Below are 16,459 nucleotides of genomic sequence, written 5' to 3' on the forward strand. Positions count from 1 at the left end.
GACAAATAATGTAGCCAATTTCCTTCATATGTCTTAAAGTAGTGCAGGCCCAAATGGAGTCTTTATGGAACATGCATGAAAGGGGTATACATAAAATATATTAGCTGTATTGCATTGGATTCATTGGCTTCATTCAGTTGACAAGTTAAGTGAGGCTACAAAGTGAGTTCTGAGGTTGTAGAATTGAAGGTATCCATCAGTGAAATCTGTGATGCACTGCTGTCCGCTGGGTTAGAAAGTGACACCTTGTTACACTAAAAGATAAATTTAGGAAAGATAATTGAAGCAAAATATTCATGGCACATGTATTCTACTTATTTATTGTTATAGTTCCAGAATTTTCAGATTTTTGAAAGTCGTGGACCCAAAACTAGACTGAAAAGGGGAAAAAAAAGTCACCTTAAATCTCAGACACTAAGCAGTCTATTTGCTGATTAGCTCTCATTCTATCTTATCACTTTGATTTAATTTCCAGTTCAAAATTTGGGTGACTGAGGAGCCATTCCTCAGCAGACTAGAAACAGAAAGCGTTAAAAAGTGTGGATAGGGAAGATGAAAGAAAGGAGACATTCATAGCTAACAATGACAGCATAAATGATAGCTAGAAGTCCTTACTCTGAAGAATAAAAGAACAAAACATTAAGATGAGCTATATTCATGATGAATTTTCTGGATCATTAGAAAAATAATAATATTTCACATTATTGGAATAATCCAGAAAATATGTCATGTATTGAAGTTTGCCCAAATCTGTTAATTTTTATCAGAGTAGTAAACCCTGGGTTGTCTAATGACACCTCTTGAAAATGTTCATGTCCACATTTGGCCCCTGAAGTCCCATATAAATACAGGATCATTATACTTTGAAATATTTTTAATATTTTAGATTTTTATGTCTTAGAGCTATATCAGGTTGAAGTTTTTTTTTATAACAGTTGCTGGAATTTTATGTTGAGTTTTTACAAATTATAATGAAAAATATATATAAACAGTAGGGACTTTCTAAAATGCATTTTTTAAAAAAGTTAAAGCAAACTGCAGGTAAATGTTGTTTCTTTGTATATCAATTGTGAAATAAAATATAAAAACACAAGATTATAAAAATTTTTTAAAGGCATACAAATATGCCTTTAAGAAATTTGAGAACAGTATCTATTTATAATGTCATAACATCTTATTTGTTACAGTCATCAACTGACATTTTATTATAAAATAGAAATTTGATAAAATAGAAATGAAAACAATATCCAATCGTACTATTAAATTTCAGACTAGAACATACTTTTGTTAAGGTCAGAGTCCATTTGGAGTAAATTGACTATATCCATATAAAATTTGCATATTATGTTAGGCCATTTAAAAGTGTTTTAAATTGCCAACTCCAGAAGATGGATAACAATTTCATTCCTGTTGGCAATGAATTTCCTTCTTCTGAATTTCTTTATTAGGTGCACTAGGCCTTCCAATGAGGGGAATGAGCAACAATACCCCTCAGTTAAATCGCAGCTTATCACAAGGCACTCAGTTACCGAGCCACGTCACGCCAACAACAGGGGTACCAACAATGTCACTTCACACGCCTCCATCTCCAAGCAGGTATTTATTGATGGACCAGAATATTTTTCAAAATGTATCTGTGTAGAGTAAGCAAGTTTTTTTTGAAGTAATTATTTGATTTTTTCTGGTTCAGTGCCTTTCGTTGAGGGGGAAGATACCTATGCTCCTGTGCTCGTTTTGTTTCATTTAAGAATGGATAGGTAATAGTGCAAGATGTTCTTATTCTACAGCTAGCGTGCTGGTTGTTAACTGGGTGGATATCAAGGGTTACTCATCTCCTGGAGAGCTTTTTCAAAAGGCAGCTCTCTTCCTCAAAGGAAGATTGCATAAAATAACTCCCCAGATAATTCTGATTCTTGATTCGCCACCAAAACACCCATGGTATAGCAGAAATAAAGTAAACTGGATGACATTATGCATATTAATATGAAGAGAATAGAATGACATGCATTTGGAATGAAGTTATTCTCAATACATTAGTGAAATACATTTGTATTTTATGTCATAATCACACCGATAGCTCTCTCATCTTAGATAATACCTTATGTTAGTTTCACTATAATTTGCGTTTTTTGGTTTATTCACTCTGATTTTTCTTTTTGAAGAAGTAGAATGACTAGACAAAAAAGTTAGGATTGCAATTTGAATTAGATTCTAGGGTTGGACCAATTGATTATTTATAGAGATTTTAATGAGTGATTATAGAGAGCTTATTTAGTATAATGGACTTCTTTTTCAGGGGTATTTTGCCTATGAATCCTAGGAATATGATGAACCACTCCCAGGTTGGTCAGGGCATTGGAATTCCTAGCAGGACAAATAGCATGAGCAGTTCAGGGTTAGGTAGCCCCAACAGAAGCTCGCCAAGCATAATATGTATGCCAAAGCAGCAGCCTTCTCGACAGCCTTTTACTGTGAACAGGTAAGATGTTTATTGATACTGTGTATAATTGTCTTTTTGGATATCCTCAGATTTTGTCTTTTTGTATTTTAATGCTTTGTTCTTGAATCTTGGCTTCTGTCTCATAAGTGTGTTTCATCATACATTTATGACCAAAGATTCTGTCACACATCACAAGTTCAACCATCTCAAAACTAAACATGTTCTTTTGAAAATTACTTTCATTTTAGAAAGCACATTAAAGCTTGTGGTTGTTAGAAAAGGATTGTTCTTGGGTTCCCACCAGCCAAATTTTTGTTCCTATGTCCTTTATTCATTGAGATTGGTTACCACTTATGTGGAAAGATTGCCGGCTTTATGACTAGGACCAGAGATACGGTTGACCATTACTGCCTTGCTTCAGTTGTACTTTGGCTGAATACCTTCTCAGTTAAGATTCAGTTTTGTGCTTTGGAGACTTACTTACCAAAGTCTTTTTTTAAGACTGTGTCTAGAAAACTATCATGTCTAAGGAATCTAAACAAAAAGATGAGCTGTCGTGCTTTTTTTGCTCTATTTTGCACTGTTGTTTCATATACTATGTAGATAATTTCCATTTAGGATTTTCAAGCTGTTTGGGTAATTTTTATAGGAGTTGTATCTAAAGTACAAGTCTTTCTTGCAAAAAAAAAGCATTCCAGCTTGATTGCCTATTTTTTGTATGCAAATTTTATATATAAGATGATTATTTTAAATGAAAGGCTGGGAGGGGGGCTTTTATCTAGTTGTTATCATCTTACCCATTTAATTCATTTCTCTTATGTGAAGTACTAGTAAAATCTGAATTAAGAAAGATTAGTAGTACATTTCCTGGTTAATCTTCATCCCATAAGCTCCAGTTCTTTTATTTAGACTCATGAATATTTCTTAAATCATTTTATGGCTCTTATTTTTAAAATATTTTTTATAAAGGAATATCAAAATTCTCATCTCCTTGACACCTTCCTAACCATCTTGGCCTTTATCACCTTTCCGCATTCTTTTAGTATTGATTGTTCATTGAATGTATATTTAGATTTTTATCTGTCTGTGTTTATTCACATTCTGTGTTTAAAAAATATTTGCATATGAATTTTCAATGTAACATGGATTTCTAAAACCCTGCTTATTTCGACTATTGATAAGTTGTATTTATTATAAAATGTTTTCATCTTTGAGTACTTACTTCAAGTTTGAGGGGATCTGTATCATCAGCAATTCTGACAAGATTTTTAACAAAAATTACCGTTGACTTTCCTGTTCTTCTCTGGAGTGTTACTGTTTCACCAGCTACGTATTTTATCAAAAGTTGTTTGGCCATAATTAGTTTTACAAATGTAGACAAAAATTGCCATTTTCAAAAAGAGTATAACCTTGCTCAACACAGATATACTTATCTGTCTCTTATCAGAAATTATTCTATGTTAAAGATACTTAGTTTCACTGTAGAATCTGAATTACTTAATTATTTGGTCTGTTCTTAGTTCAGTCTTACTTTTGTTTTTTCTTGCCATATTTAGGCTTGTGCAAAAAAAGGAGGCAATTTGTAACTATTTACAAAAACATTAGTTGTGCATGTGATTGAGAATTGGGGTTCTATAGACAGATTTTTTTTTTCCCCTCCTACATTTACAAAAATCAAACTATTTGACAAAAATGATGTGTTTTAGAACACTGAATTCAGTTAAAGAAAAGCATCACTTAATTCAGGTCAGCTAAACATTTTTGAGTGCCTGTTGTGTCTTTCTGAACACGAAAGGGCTGAGGATGCAAGACAAGTGTGCCATGAACTCTGTCTATCAGGAAACTATATTCCAGTTGGGAGACAGAAACACCGTATGAAAATATCTGTCATGAAAATTAATAATAGCAAGGCTCACTAGTAAGGGAAGAAAATTGAGTATTGAGGAAGATTAGTCCTACACTAACCTGCATAGTTTTGAAGTTAGGTACTTCTAGTCAAGTTGGCTCTCCAAGGACACAAAATGGTACTCTTATCTCTCTTTCTCAAGGTTCATATATAAATTCTTTGGTTTTTGATTTTTTAACTAATCTGTTTAAGATGTTTTGGTTTTCACTTGTTCATGGAGGGGCTTTAGAGAAGTTTTTGAATAAAAATAAAGAATAAACTCAGAAAAATAAAATTAGAATTGGTTCTATAACGTTGTTTTATATGAGGAGATCAAAAGTATACACTTTTGTTTTTCTTCATCTCAAAGTTAGTATTCTTACTGTATATCTAAAATTATTTTCTATGTACCCAGTATGTCTGGATTTGGAATGAACAGGAATCAGGCATTTGGAATGAATAACTCCTTATCAAGTAACATTTTTAATGGAACAGGTAAGCTTATTCTGGAGCTAGTACCCTATAAAAATATAGTAGATTTCTGAGATATATAGCAATTCAACATACTGGTCTTTAACTATTACAGATTTTTTTTTATTGTGTTAAATGGTAGAAATTAATGAGAAATTGACAGAAATAGGATTTAATTTAGTTAATTTAGTCAACAGTTGAGGGATATTTTATTTTTTACTTGGCATGATAATTTCTTATAATTTGTGTTAAAATAGCAGAATTATTTTCAGAACTCCTAAAGAGAGCCTGAATATGAAATCAGTCTATATTTATGCCTCAGAATCTTTTTTTGCTTCAAAGCTTTTCTTGTCCTTACCCCTATCACTGTGAGACTTGGTTGGGTGGTGTGTCATACTGACTATAGAAACCCGGATCGAAGAGAATCCTTATAATTACATGGAGCACTTACAGTTTTTTTCTACTAGTATTAATAATACTAATTTTGGCATTTAACCCTTATGAATTATTGATCCAATTTTATTGTAAAGTCAGGATTGAGTATTTGGGAAACCATTTCTGATACTTGATAGTAAAAAAAAAAATTCCTACAATCTGTTGGTTTATTTCTTTGATCTACTGCTTAAGACAGGAAAGAACAGAAGTGTGTTGCTATTTTGCTTCAGGTTTCACCCTCTTCACCCTTGCCTCCAGACCCTTTCCTGAGAAAGGATATAAAGGATGTTGTTATGATTATAGGAGCAAAGATGAACAGGATTGTTGGGAGTGAAATATATGTAAAGGAAGTGGAAAGTGAAAGAATCATCAGTGAAATGGAGCATATGTAGAAGCACAAGAGAAGATTTAATAAGGAAATGTCATTTGTGGCTATGGGCTTTTAATTTTTAATTGTTAATGTATGCTCGACAGCATAGATTAATTAAACAAGATTAAAAACTTTGAAAAAATACTACAAATTTTAGTATTTGTGTGTGGTGGTTTTGTGTTTAAGATGTTAAAATACTACAAAATACTTTACTTCCCTGTTTCTAAAATGTACTGTTTCATACTTTAATATCACTAAAATTAGGCTACATATTGCAAGTTAATTAGAGTTCTTTTTCCTAAAAGGAACATAAAGTAATGATGTATCAGTTTTAGATTCTGAATTAGGATCTTATACACTGCCATTAAATTTTAGAAGTTTTAACTAAGTTTATTTTATGCTAAAATATTTTCATAAAATATACATTTGAAGGTTTATTAATTAATTTTTGATTAAAATCTGCTCTCACATAATAAGTTCCATCTTGGAGAACCTAACAATGTATATTAAAAGTTAATATACTCATATTCAAATTTTATAATTTATAATCAAATAATTCAAGAGATTATTTGATATGTTGTAATAGTATATACATTTGTAATTTCTGTTGCCTTATTCATATGGTAGTAGTTTTCATTGAATTCATAAACTAATTTTTTAAATGTTGGGTATTAATGATTTTCTTTTACCCTTATAATTTTTAAATGGTCCACTGTCTTGGAATTTGTAGTCTTTTTTCTATTAACAAGTACTCTTAAGATAATAGTTGGTCTTTGAGATGGTCTTAATTATGAAATTTGGAGAAGAAAGTTACTATAAAATGGAAAAAGTTTTAAAGGCTATAAAACAGTAGGTGAAAAAGGTTAAATAAAGGCTGTATAGAATTAAGTTCTTCAAAAATTAACGATATAAGGTTCTAAGAACACTTAAAAGTTGAGAAAAATGTGATGATTAAAATAGGCAATGTAGATAAGCTAGATTCAGTTTTAAATTTTTAAAGGAAGCAGGATTTTTTTTTCAATTTAAAATGAGCAAAAAATTTTATTGATTGAGCATGTATTTATTTATTGAGCGCCTACTGTGTCATAGGTAATATAAACTTCTATTTTTTTTTTAATCGTAGTTCGTATTTCCCACCTACTCTCCTGATATATGGGCCCTACCCTACCCCTACTTATGTCCCTACTCTCCTACATAATTTCCTTATCCCCAGACACATATTTGTGTATGAAACCAATAGGTTAGAGGATAAAAGTCCTCAGGGGTTTGGCTTCTGCCTGCGACTCAGGTATCTTACTGGCCTTTTTTTAGGAAGTACTGTTATTGTCACATCTGTGAATAACTGAAGCTCCAAGCTTTTCAAATACAGCTCATTGGATATAGTACAGTAATATCACAACAACCTCCCTCTTGATAGTTAGCAGGCCATTGTTTTAAGTTATCATCTTCTACAAGGGAAATAGTTTGCCACCATATTCCTCATTCTGTTTTGAGTCTCAAGGATTTGGAGTTTTTAATTTCCTGGTTATCTACTACTTTGCTGAATTATTTATGAAATTCTTTGACATGAAAACAATCCACAAGTACCTTATGAGTATTTACATATACATATACCTAGTGCAGTGCTGTGTATTATTTAGGAAGAAGGCACTGTAATTGCAAATTATATTGTGGTGGGTTTCTATGATCTATTTTAAAATGTTTATAGAATCAATAACTAGTATTCTTTCTTATTTAGACGGAAGTGAAAATGTGACAGGATTGGACCTTTCAGATTTCCCAGCATTAGCAGACCGGAACAGAAGGGAAGGAAGTGGTAACCCAACTCCATTAATAAACCCCTTGGCTGGAAGAGCTCCTTATGGTAATTAAGCTTTTTAGTGATTGTTGATGGAAACTTTGCATGAGACACACATACGTAATACATATGTATACATATGTGTGTGTGTATACATTTTTGTGCTTTCTAATATCAGGTTAGGGTAATTGCCATAAATGATATGTGAAAGGTGATTTTTCTTCACAGAATTCCATGATAGCAAACTTAAATGAGAAAACTTTGTACAGAAACCCAAAAGAATATCCTCAGAAGTTATTTTCTGCTGGCATTTCTGCCTTTGTTCACTATAAGTGATTTTATTTTTGTTCTTCATTTTCTGTGCTTAATTGGCCACACATTTTTCTTTTTTTTTCAAAGATTTATTTATTTATTTGAAAGGCAGAGTTACAGAAAGAGGAAGAGACGGAGAAAGATCATCCATCCACTGGTGCACTCCACAAATGATCACAATGGCCATGGCTGGGCCAGGCCGAAGTTAGGAGTCTGGAACTCTATCTGGATCTTTCATGTATGATGCAGGACCCAACTAATTGGGCCATCTTCTGCTGCTTTTCCAGGCACATCAGCCTGGAACTGTATTTTAAGCTGAGCAGCTGTGACTCCAACTGGCACCCACATGAGATCCTGGCATTGCAAGTGGTTGGCTTAACCTGCTACACCACAATGCTTGTCCCAGTCATGTTTATTCAAACGAATGTGTTCATAGTGATTAATAATTAAGCCATGGTTTCTTAGTATCCACACTGTGGGCTTTTAGCTTGGATAATGTTTTGCCGAAAAATGATGCAGGGCAGGGTTTGTATGGGGTGTTAGCAACATTCCTGACCTGGGCCTACTAATGCCAGTAGGACCCTGAACTGTACCCTCATCCCCACTGTGTCAAAAATATTTCCAGGCATTCACAGATGTCCCCTGGGGGGAATTATCACCTCTATCGGAACCATAAACTCATGGCTTGGATGGTTTATGTATACTCTTGGTCATCATTAATATCTTTTGCCTTTTTTCACTGTCTTTAATAAATAAGATTTGGTTAATAAAGGCTAAATAAAAAGAAAGGGAGGAAAGCATATTTAATAACAGAATAACAACTTAAGCTTGAAAATTTCTGTAATAACAGTGTGCCCATATTGTTTATCACATAAGTTAGTTCCTCTTAGCAAAACTGCATTTATAGGGATCATTTCATCATTTACTCTGAAGCACAATATTTTTTCCCATTTTCAACAAAGCAGGATTTCTGTGTTTTTCAGAATATGAATACAAGTGACAGTATGTGAAGAAGGGAAAATTTTATTGTTCATATTCTAAAGTTTTAAAATTAGTCTTCCAGAGAAAATAAAACATAATCTGCCCTGGAAGTTAGTAGCTACTTGATTTCAGTTCAGACTCTAATGTTTTTAACCTTTCCTCATAGGTCCTTTTTTTTCATCCCTTTAATCATTCCCGTTGCTCTCCTTGGACCATCTCTAGTTTCTCCATATCGTTCTTGAATTGTGGAGCCCCAAACTGGATATTGTTCTCCAATAAGGGCCCGACTAATGCCAAGTATAGTGGGAGGATTATTTCCCAGTTCTTGCATGTTTTACATCTATAACATGGAGTCCAAGAAAATCTGAAATAATATGGAGTTGTTTTATAATTGATTGCAATTTGCTCACTCTGTAAGTCACTTTCAAGTAGCATACTGACATGTTCTTTTAAATTTTATTTTGTTCATTTGTATTTGACGGTTAACTGGTGTTTATAGTATTTATTCAAATATTTAAATCAAACTATTAAACCAGATTTTAAATTATTACCATTAGAAAATCATATTTTAAGCACCTATGTAAAATATTAGAATTATAGGATTTACACTTATTTCCCTTGTGTTAGTTTGTATGTTGAGTTATTAATCAATAAATCAAGATTTAGTTCCCCATTGTTATTCTGAATACTAATTCTTTGAAGTACACTTTCATAACATTTTAAAGAAGCTTTTGGTGTATTATGAGCAAAGATAACTCTTTATACTCTATAGCCCATTATCACAAGTATCAATTGCAATTCTCCGGATTACTTTTTTTACCTAGTTGGAATGGTTACAAAACCAGCAAATGAGCAATCCCAGGACTTCTCAATACACAATGAAGATTTTCCAGCATTACCTGGTTCCAGTTATAAAGATCCAACGTCAAGTAATGATGACAGTAAATCTGTAAGTACCTGAAAATTGTGTATGTGAGTGATGTAGTTTTTTTCTTTCAGATTTCTCTTGTATTAACAGTTACTTACTAAATACATTACAAAACTGTTTATCTTGAATATCTGTAATAATCTAACTTCTGAAGACTGTGGAAAAGCTTTATAACTTAGAAGATAGCCTATTTTTTTCCTATTTCATATAGGTTTGCAAATTTCTGTTGAACTTCTCAGAGTTAATTTAGACTTTTATTGTAGTCCCTGTCAGCTGGATCCCATGAAGTTTGATAATATAGCCTTCTAAGGAGCTGTGTTTTTCTTGAGTAAGTTCTCTCCTTGAAGAATCTTTATACACATTTTATACCTGTGTTGATTCAGCCAGCTCAGCTTCCTCTTTCTGACTTAACAAATGTGTTTATTTCTTCCACATTTCACTGAAAATAGCTTTTTTGTATGTATAATGGTAGTTTGTATAATACTAAAATAATTGATAAAGAAGATTGTTGGGTAAGACTTCAAATAAGTGTAAATTTTAAAAATTCATATGTTCCTGAGTTGAATGTTGCTTTGGTGTTATTTTGGGGAATGACCTATATTTAATTTTTAAAATTAAAGCATTGAAGAGTGTAATTTAAAGTGTATCCCAAAGCATTAAGCCCTGAGAGGGAGAGAGAGAGAGAATGGTATTTTTTTTCCTGTGACTGAAGATATGAGATAATCAGAATATTTTCCCTAAATTTTTTGTACTTTTAAATGCTCAGAAGTAGATGATATTTGGAAACATAATTTCCATATAAAACTTGAGAAAAACAGGTAATAATGTATTACCAATTTAAATATAAGCATGAATAGCAAAGCATAAATATATAAACTTGAATTTGTACACTTAATAAATTTTAATGTCACTTTTTTTTTATGCTAGAATTTGAATACATCTGGCAAGACAGCTTCAAGTACGGATGGACCCAAATTCCCTGGAGATAAAAGTTCAACGACACAAAATAATAATCAGCAGAAAAAAGGGATCCAGGTGTTACCTGATGGTGGGACTCTACAAATATGTCAAAGTCTTACAGAATGCATTTTCTCTGCTTTTCCTCACAAATAAAAACGACTATTTTTCTTTGCAGGTCGGGTTACTAACATTCCTCAAGGGATGGTGACGGACCAATTTGGAATGATTGGCCTGTTAACGTTTATCAGGGCAGCAGAAACAGACCCAGGAATGGTACATCTGGCATTAGGAAGTGACTTAACGACATTAGGCCTCAATCTGAACTCTCCTGAGTAAGTTTTTTTCTTTTCTTCCACGTTTGTATGTGATACCACTCTGCAAAATTTCAACATTAATCTCTTCATCAAATTATGTCTCCTGCTGCCACTCTGTTGCTGTTACCTGTTCACTGTTCAGGTCATTCCCTTTCTTAGTAGCACCTACATCAGTGTCACTCTGGAATATCATTCTGGTTATGATTTGGCAGTTTCAGTGTATACATATATGAGGGTTCTTGAAAAGGTTCATGGAAAAATGTGTATTGAGAATAAACCATATGCATAGATTTAAAAATTTTTTGCACTGAAATAAACTTAATCTTCTATTTTTTCATGAAATTTTTGAAGTAATTTCAAGTGATGCTTCCAAAATCCTGAAACATACACAAACCAAAACATGCCATAAAATTTTCAGTTACCTTATAATCTTTATTTCATGGATATCACTACTTTGAATTTGTGAATTTCCTTTACTGTGTGTTCCTTCTACTGTAACATAAACTGTGTGAAGACACTAAAACAAAAAACAAATCCTGAAATCTCAGATCCTTAAGCTTCTCTCCAAAAATCTCCCACAGTATGTCAGTCTTTTCTTTAATCATTCCATTGATCTTGTGATTTCCAATAACTGCAGACCCTCCATAATTTTAAATTTGTATTCCCATGCTCTCTGAACAACACTTCTGTTTTCTTTCTCTTTATTTTTTATAAAGATATTTATGTATTTATTTGAAAGGCAGTGTAGAGAGAGAGAGAGAGAGAGAGAGATTGTCCATCCTCTGGTTCACTCCTCAGATGGTCTCATCTGCTGAGGTTGGAGTAGGAAGCTGGATCAAAAGTAGAATTGCTGGGATTCTACCAGGCGCTCATGTGAGACACTGGAGTTGCAGGTGGCAGCTTAACCCGCTCTGCTACAATGTTCATTTTATTTATTCTTCTGTTTGTTTGTTTTTTATTCTTTTTTTTTTTAAAGGCTATTTGTTTATTTGAAAGAGTTACAGAGAGATCTTCCATTCGCCAGTTCACTCCCCCAATGGCTGCAATAACTGCGACTAGGCCAAGCCAAAGCCTGGAGCCAGGAGCTTCATCCAGGTCTCTCATGTGGGTGACAGGGGCCCAAACACTTGGGCCATCTCCTGCTGCTTTTCCAGGCATATTAGCAGGGAGCTGGATTGGAAGTGGAGCAGCTGAGACAGAACCAGTGTCCATATAGATTGTCAGCATTTCTGGCAGTGGCTTTACTCAGTACACCACCACATTAGCCCTTGGTCTATTGATTCTTACAGCTTATTACTCCTCTTCAATATGACTATCACTCCCTGTGATGAACTCATTTCCTTGTTTTCCTTTAAGTCCCATGGCCAACCATAATTGCTTTTTTACATTTACCGTTGACTACTTTACTCCCCTCTGACTTTGTCATGCATGCATGGCAAAACTACAACTGTGGTTATAATTTTTGCCTGTTCCATTCCTTTTTTTTTTTTTTTTTTTTTTTACAGGCAGAGTGGATAGTGAGAGAGAGAGAGACAGAGAGAAAGGTCTTCCTTTTGCTGTTGGTTCACCCTCCAATGGCCGCCATGGCTGGCGCGCTGCGGCCGGCGCACCGCGCTGGTCCGGAGGCAGGAGCCAGGTGCTTCTCCTGGTCTCTCATGGGGTGCAGGGCCCAAGCACTTGGGCCATCCTCCACTGCCTTCCTGGGTCACAGTAGAGAGCTGGCCTGGAAGAGGGGCAACCGGGACAGAATCTGGCGCCTGACCGGGACTAGAACCCGGTGTGCCGGTGCCGCTAGGTGGAGGATTAGCCTATTGAGCCGTGGCCTCCATTCCTGTTCTGTTCTGATGAACCCAACTAGGGGAAAGTGCACAGGCTCACTGTCTGATTCCTTTTCATGTTTTGTGACCAGGACCTCAAAAATAGACCTTTAATTCTGCCAGACAGCATCATACCAAGGATACCTAGTCTATTCACTTTTTCGCTCTCATATATATAGCAGTTTTACACTTTCACAGACACTTAATATAAGAACTTGTAACTTTCCCTCTGTCCTATACTTGCTTTTTATTTCTGTTTCACTAAGAGAGGTGGAAATAATCAGAAGACAACATCAGCATAGTCTTGCCACCAAATCTTAGTACCTGCTGCCATCTACATCTACCTTATTGTTTTCTTGTTCTCTGTTACCATAGTCAATCCATGCTATTTATAACCTCTTATGAAAACTTAACAGTTTTCCACTCTTAGATGGTATCATTTCCAGCAGCATACAGATACACTGTTACTTCTCTTTTCAGAAGAAAAATTGTCTCTTGATCTGTCTCCTTGAATCACATGTCCATTTCTTTATTCTCCTTTGAAGCAAAACACAAAAGAATAATCTGACACTATTGGTGTAGCTGGTAAGGCCACTGCCTGTGGTGCCAGCATCCTATATGGATGCCCATTTGAGTCCCGGCTACTCCATTTTCAATCCAGCTCCCTGTTGCTGTGCTTGGGAAAGCACCAGAAGATAGCCCAAGTCCTTGGGCCCCTGCACCCAAGTGAGAGACATGGAAGAACCTCAGGGCTCCTGGCTTCAGACTGGCCCAGCTCCAGCTCTTGCGGCCATTTGTGGAGTAAACCAGTGGGTAGAAGTTCTCTGTCTAGCTCTACCTTTTAAATAAACAAATAATCTTTAAAAAAATTTTTCTGTTGAACTCATTCAATCATGGTTTTGCCTCTGCCACTCCACTGATATTAGCCTCATTCAGCTTATGAAATGACCCCCTTGTTGTTAAGTTCAGTGATCTCTTCTAGGAACTCTTCCTCCTTAATACACATTCTCATTTTAATTTGAGGACACCATTCTTACCTGACCTCACTGGTTGACCCTTCTTTATTTCCTTTGCTGATTCTTCCTTTTCTTCTTGACCCTTTTTGGTTAGAGCTCTACATTTGCTCCCTTGGTAGTCATTTGCGGAAGTCTTGTATTTTTAATTGATATATATATGGATATATACAGAATCTGAGTGTATCTTACTATTTTATACTGCTACCACCCTGGTTTGAATCATTATTCTTTGTAGCCTGGGTACTCTGTTAGTCACTCAACAACTATCTTTGATTATCCCTTTCTCCTTCCCAAGCAATCTCCTCTTCATATAGCAGCCAGGACAAACCTTTTTGAATAAGTTGCTCCTTTGTTCAGTACTCAGTAAGAGTTTGTAGTTTCATTAGGATTAAATATCCAAAGCCTTGCCTACAAGGTCTTCCTAGTGATCGTCTTTCCCATCATCCTTCCTCAGCAACTTTTCCCTTCGTTCACTGTGTCACAGCTTCCCTTTTCCTTCTGTGTATGGCAACCATGCCCTGCCTCAGTTGGTGTAGCAGTATCCTCTGACAAGAGCAGTTTTTTGCTCGGTAATTAATATGATTATCTCCTCCTTTTCCTTCAAGTTTTGTTAAGATCTGACTTCCTCAGTGATACCTTACCTGACCACACTACTTTAAATATGCAGCCAGTCTCTTCTCCCAAACCCTCCCCTAACACGGGCAATTATATATTGATCTATTATGCCAATTGTCTGCCTCCCTCCAGTCTGCCATCTTCAATCAGAAAGTTTCATGTTGTTAGTGATAATTATTTGTTCATTGATCCATCTCAAGCACCTAGAACAGTGCCAGACGTATAATAGGCACTCCGTAAATGGTGATTTTGAAACTGCTTTTCATACTGACATTTTATTCCCTGGCCACATAAATGGAAAAGTAGTTTAACTTAGGGGCATGATGAATTCAAAGCATTTTGAATTGAAACAGTTAAAAGCAGAACATTTTTATTTGTTAATACATGGTGTTACTAATGCTGTATGACTGTTGAGGGAAGTAGTCCTATTGTATTTTTCACATACATATTTGTTTTGGTTTCCTGCTGTTTAACTCATACTAAACCCAAGAAAAGGAATTAGAAGTAAAGAGGCTCATTTTATATTTTAAGTCTTTGTTTCTCCTGATTTTTCTGAAATAAAATTAGATATATTTTTTTCTACTTTGGACTTCAAATTGGTTTTTTTCCCCCTTTTTCAGAAATCTCTACCCCAAATTTGCGTCACCTTGGGCATCTTCACCTTGTCGACCTCAAGACATAGGTAGGAGAATCTATTTGTGTTGAGATCTTTTAAAAAGATATTTACAACTGAGAATCAGTTAATAAGGCTTTTTTCATTTTATTATCCAGACTTCCATGTTCCATCTGAGTACTTAACGAACATTCACATTAGGGATAAGGTGAGTGTAGTTTATTATTCTACTCAGTCAGCATGAATTTATTTTCCAGGTACTGTTTTTCAGTTCAGATAGCATAATATTTTTTAAATAATTAGTGTTCTGAGGGGTATGCTTTTGTATGTTCAGTTACATGTAACAATTTTACTTATTTTTGTTTATGCTAATGTTGATGATGTTTTCTATTTTAAAAACAAAACAATGATAGGACTGGTAAGCTATTTCTTGAATTAAATGACAGGGTACAACCATAACCACAGTTGATGGGAATAAGCTAATTTGATAAATTTCCTTCTGATTTTCTCATTTTATACACTTGTCAATAAGAATGATTTTACTTTACACATATTAACAGATTTGGTAATTTTAGTGAAGCATTATATATATATTTTTATAAAGTATTTATGACTTCTGGCTTTTTTCCCTGTATTTTTCTTTTTTTTAATTACCTAAAATTCTAATTGTATAATAATTAATCTTACTCTGTCTTTTTTCATCTAAGGAAAAAAATGCTAAACATTTTTCCTTGGAAGAACCAAGAGAGTTTATTTCTGTTAGGAAAAAAATGGTATCTAAATTTTTGCCTGGTGAAAGGATATGATTTAGTGAGAAAACAGAAGAGAGAGGACTTCAAAAAGTTCATGGAAAATGCACATTTTTTTTCTTTAAGATATATGAATGAAAGAGTTAGAGAGAAGGAGAGAGATCTTCCATCTGCTGTTTCACTCCACAGATGCCTACAATGGCCAGGGCTGGGCAGGCCAAAGCCAGGAGTCAGGTCTCTCACGTGGGTGCAGGAATCCAAACACTTGGGCCATCTTCTGCTGCTTTCCTAGGAACATTAGCAGGGAGCTGGATCAGAAGTGCAGCAGCTGGGACTCGAATTAGCACTCATATGGGATCCCAGCATTGCAGGTGGTGGCCTAACCCACTACAGCACAACGCCTGCCCCAAAATGTGCATATTTTGAAAAAACTATGCATGGGTTTCAAAATTTTTTGCACCAAAATAAACTTACCATCTAATTCTGTTCTGTGAACTTTTTGATGTACCCTCATATTTATGTTATACACATGTGTGTGTGTTTGTATGACAGCATTCTCAGTCTGTGCCATATAGGCAAGTAAAGGAATATGATACCTAAATAGATGGAAAGCAAGATTTATGAGATAGAGAAGCATCTAGTATTTTCTCTTTGTGGAGTATGTGATTTGCTGCTGTCTCTTCTTACTATCTCCACTAAAGATCTCTTTTGCTCCCTTTACCTAAGTTTCTAGACCCTTTTCTTACGCCAATTTG

General features: G+C 34.6%; 1 protein-coding gene across 9 annotated transcripts in view; it reads left to right on the plus strand.

The window, feature by feature from the left end:
• Window positions 1-16,459, plus strand: part of CNOT2 (CCR4-NOT transcription complex subunit 2) — a 121,679-nt gene that overhangs the window by 91,908 nt on the left and 13,312 nt on the right. For 5 of the 9 annotated variants that reach the window (XM_002711329.5, XM_008256781.4, XM_017341980.3 and 2 more), the window contains 9 exons: window positions 1,449-1,596; window positions 2,297-2,479; window positions 4,741-4,820; window positions 7,340-7,465; window positions 9,517-9,641; window positions 10,548-10,668; window positions 10,756-10,912; window positions 14,963-15,024; window positions 15,114-15,163. In XM_002711329.5, coding sequence (XP_002711375.1) covers window positions 1,449-1,596; window positions 2,297-2,479; window positions 4,741-4,820; window positions 7,340-7,465; window positions 9,517-9,641; window positions 10,548-10,668; window positions 10,756-10,912; window positions 14,963-15,024; window positions 15,114-15,163 — 1,052 coding nt within the window. The remainder of the gene's footprint in view (window positions 1-1,448; window positions 1,597-2,296; window positions 2,480-4,740; window positions 4,821-7,339; window positions 7,466-9,516; window positions 9,642-10,547; window positions 10,669-10,755; window positions 10,913-14,962; window positions 15,025-15,113; window positions 15,164-16,459) is intronic. The other 4 variants (XM_070052629.1, XM_017341981.3, XM_070052630.1 and 1 more) reach the window with 2 other exon arrangements.

The sequence above is a fragment of the Oryctolagus cuniculus genome, chromosome 11, assembly GCF_964237555.1.
Source record: "Oryctolagus cuniculus chromosome 11, mOryCun1.1, whole genome shotgun sequence".
In the NCBI taxonomy this organism is placed as follows: domain Eukaryota; kingdom Metazoa; phylum Chordata; class Mammalia; order Lagomorpha; family Leporidae; genus Oryctolagus; species Oryctolagus cuniculus.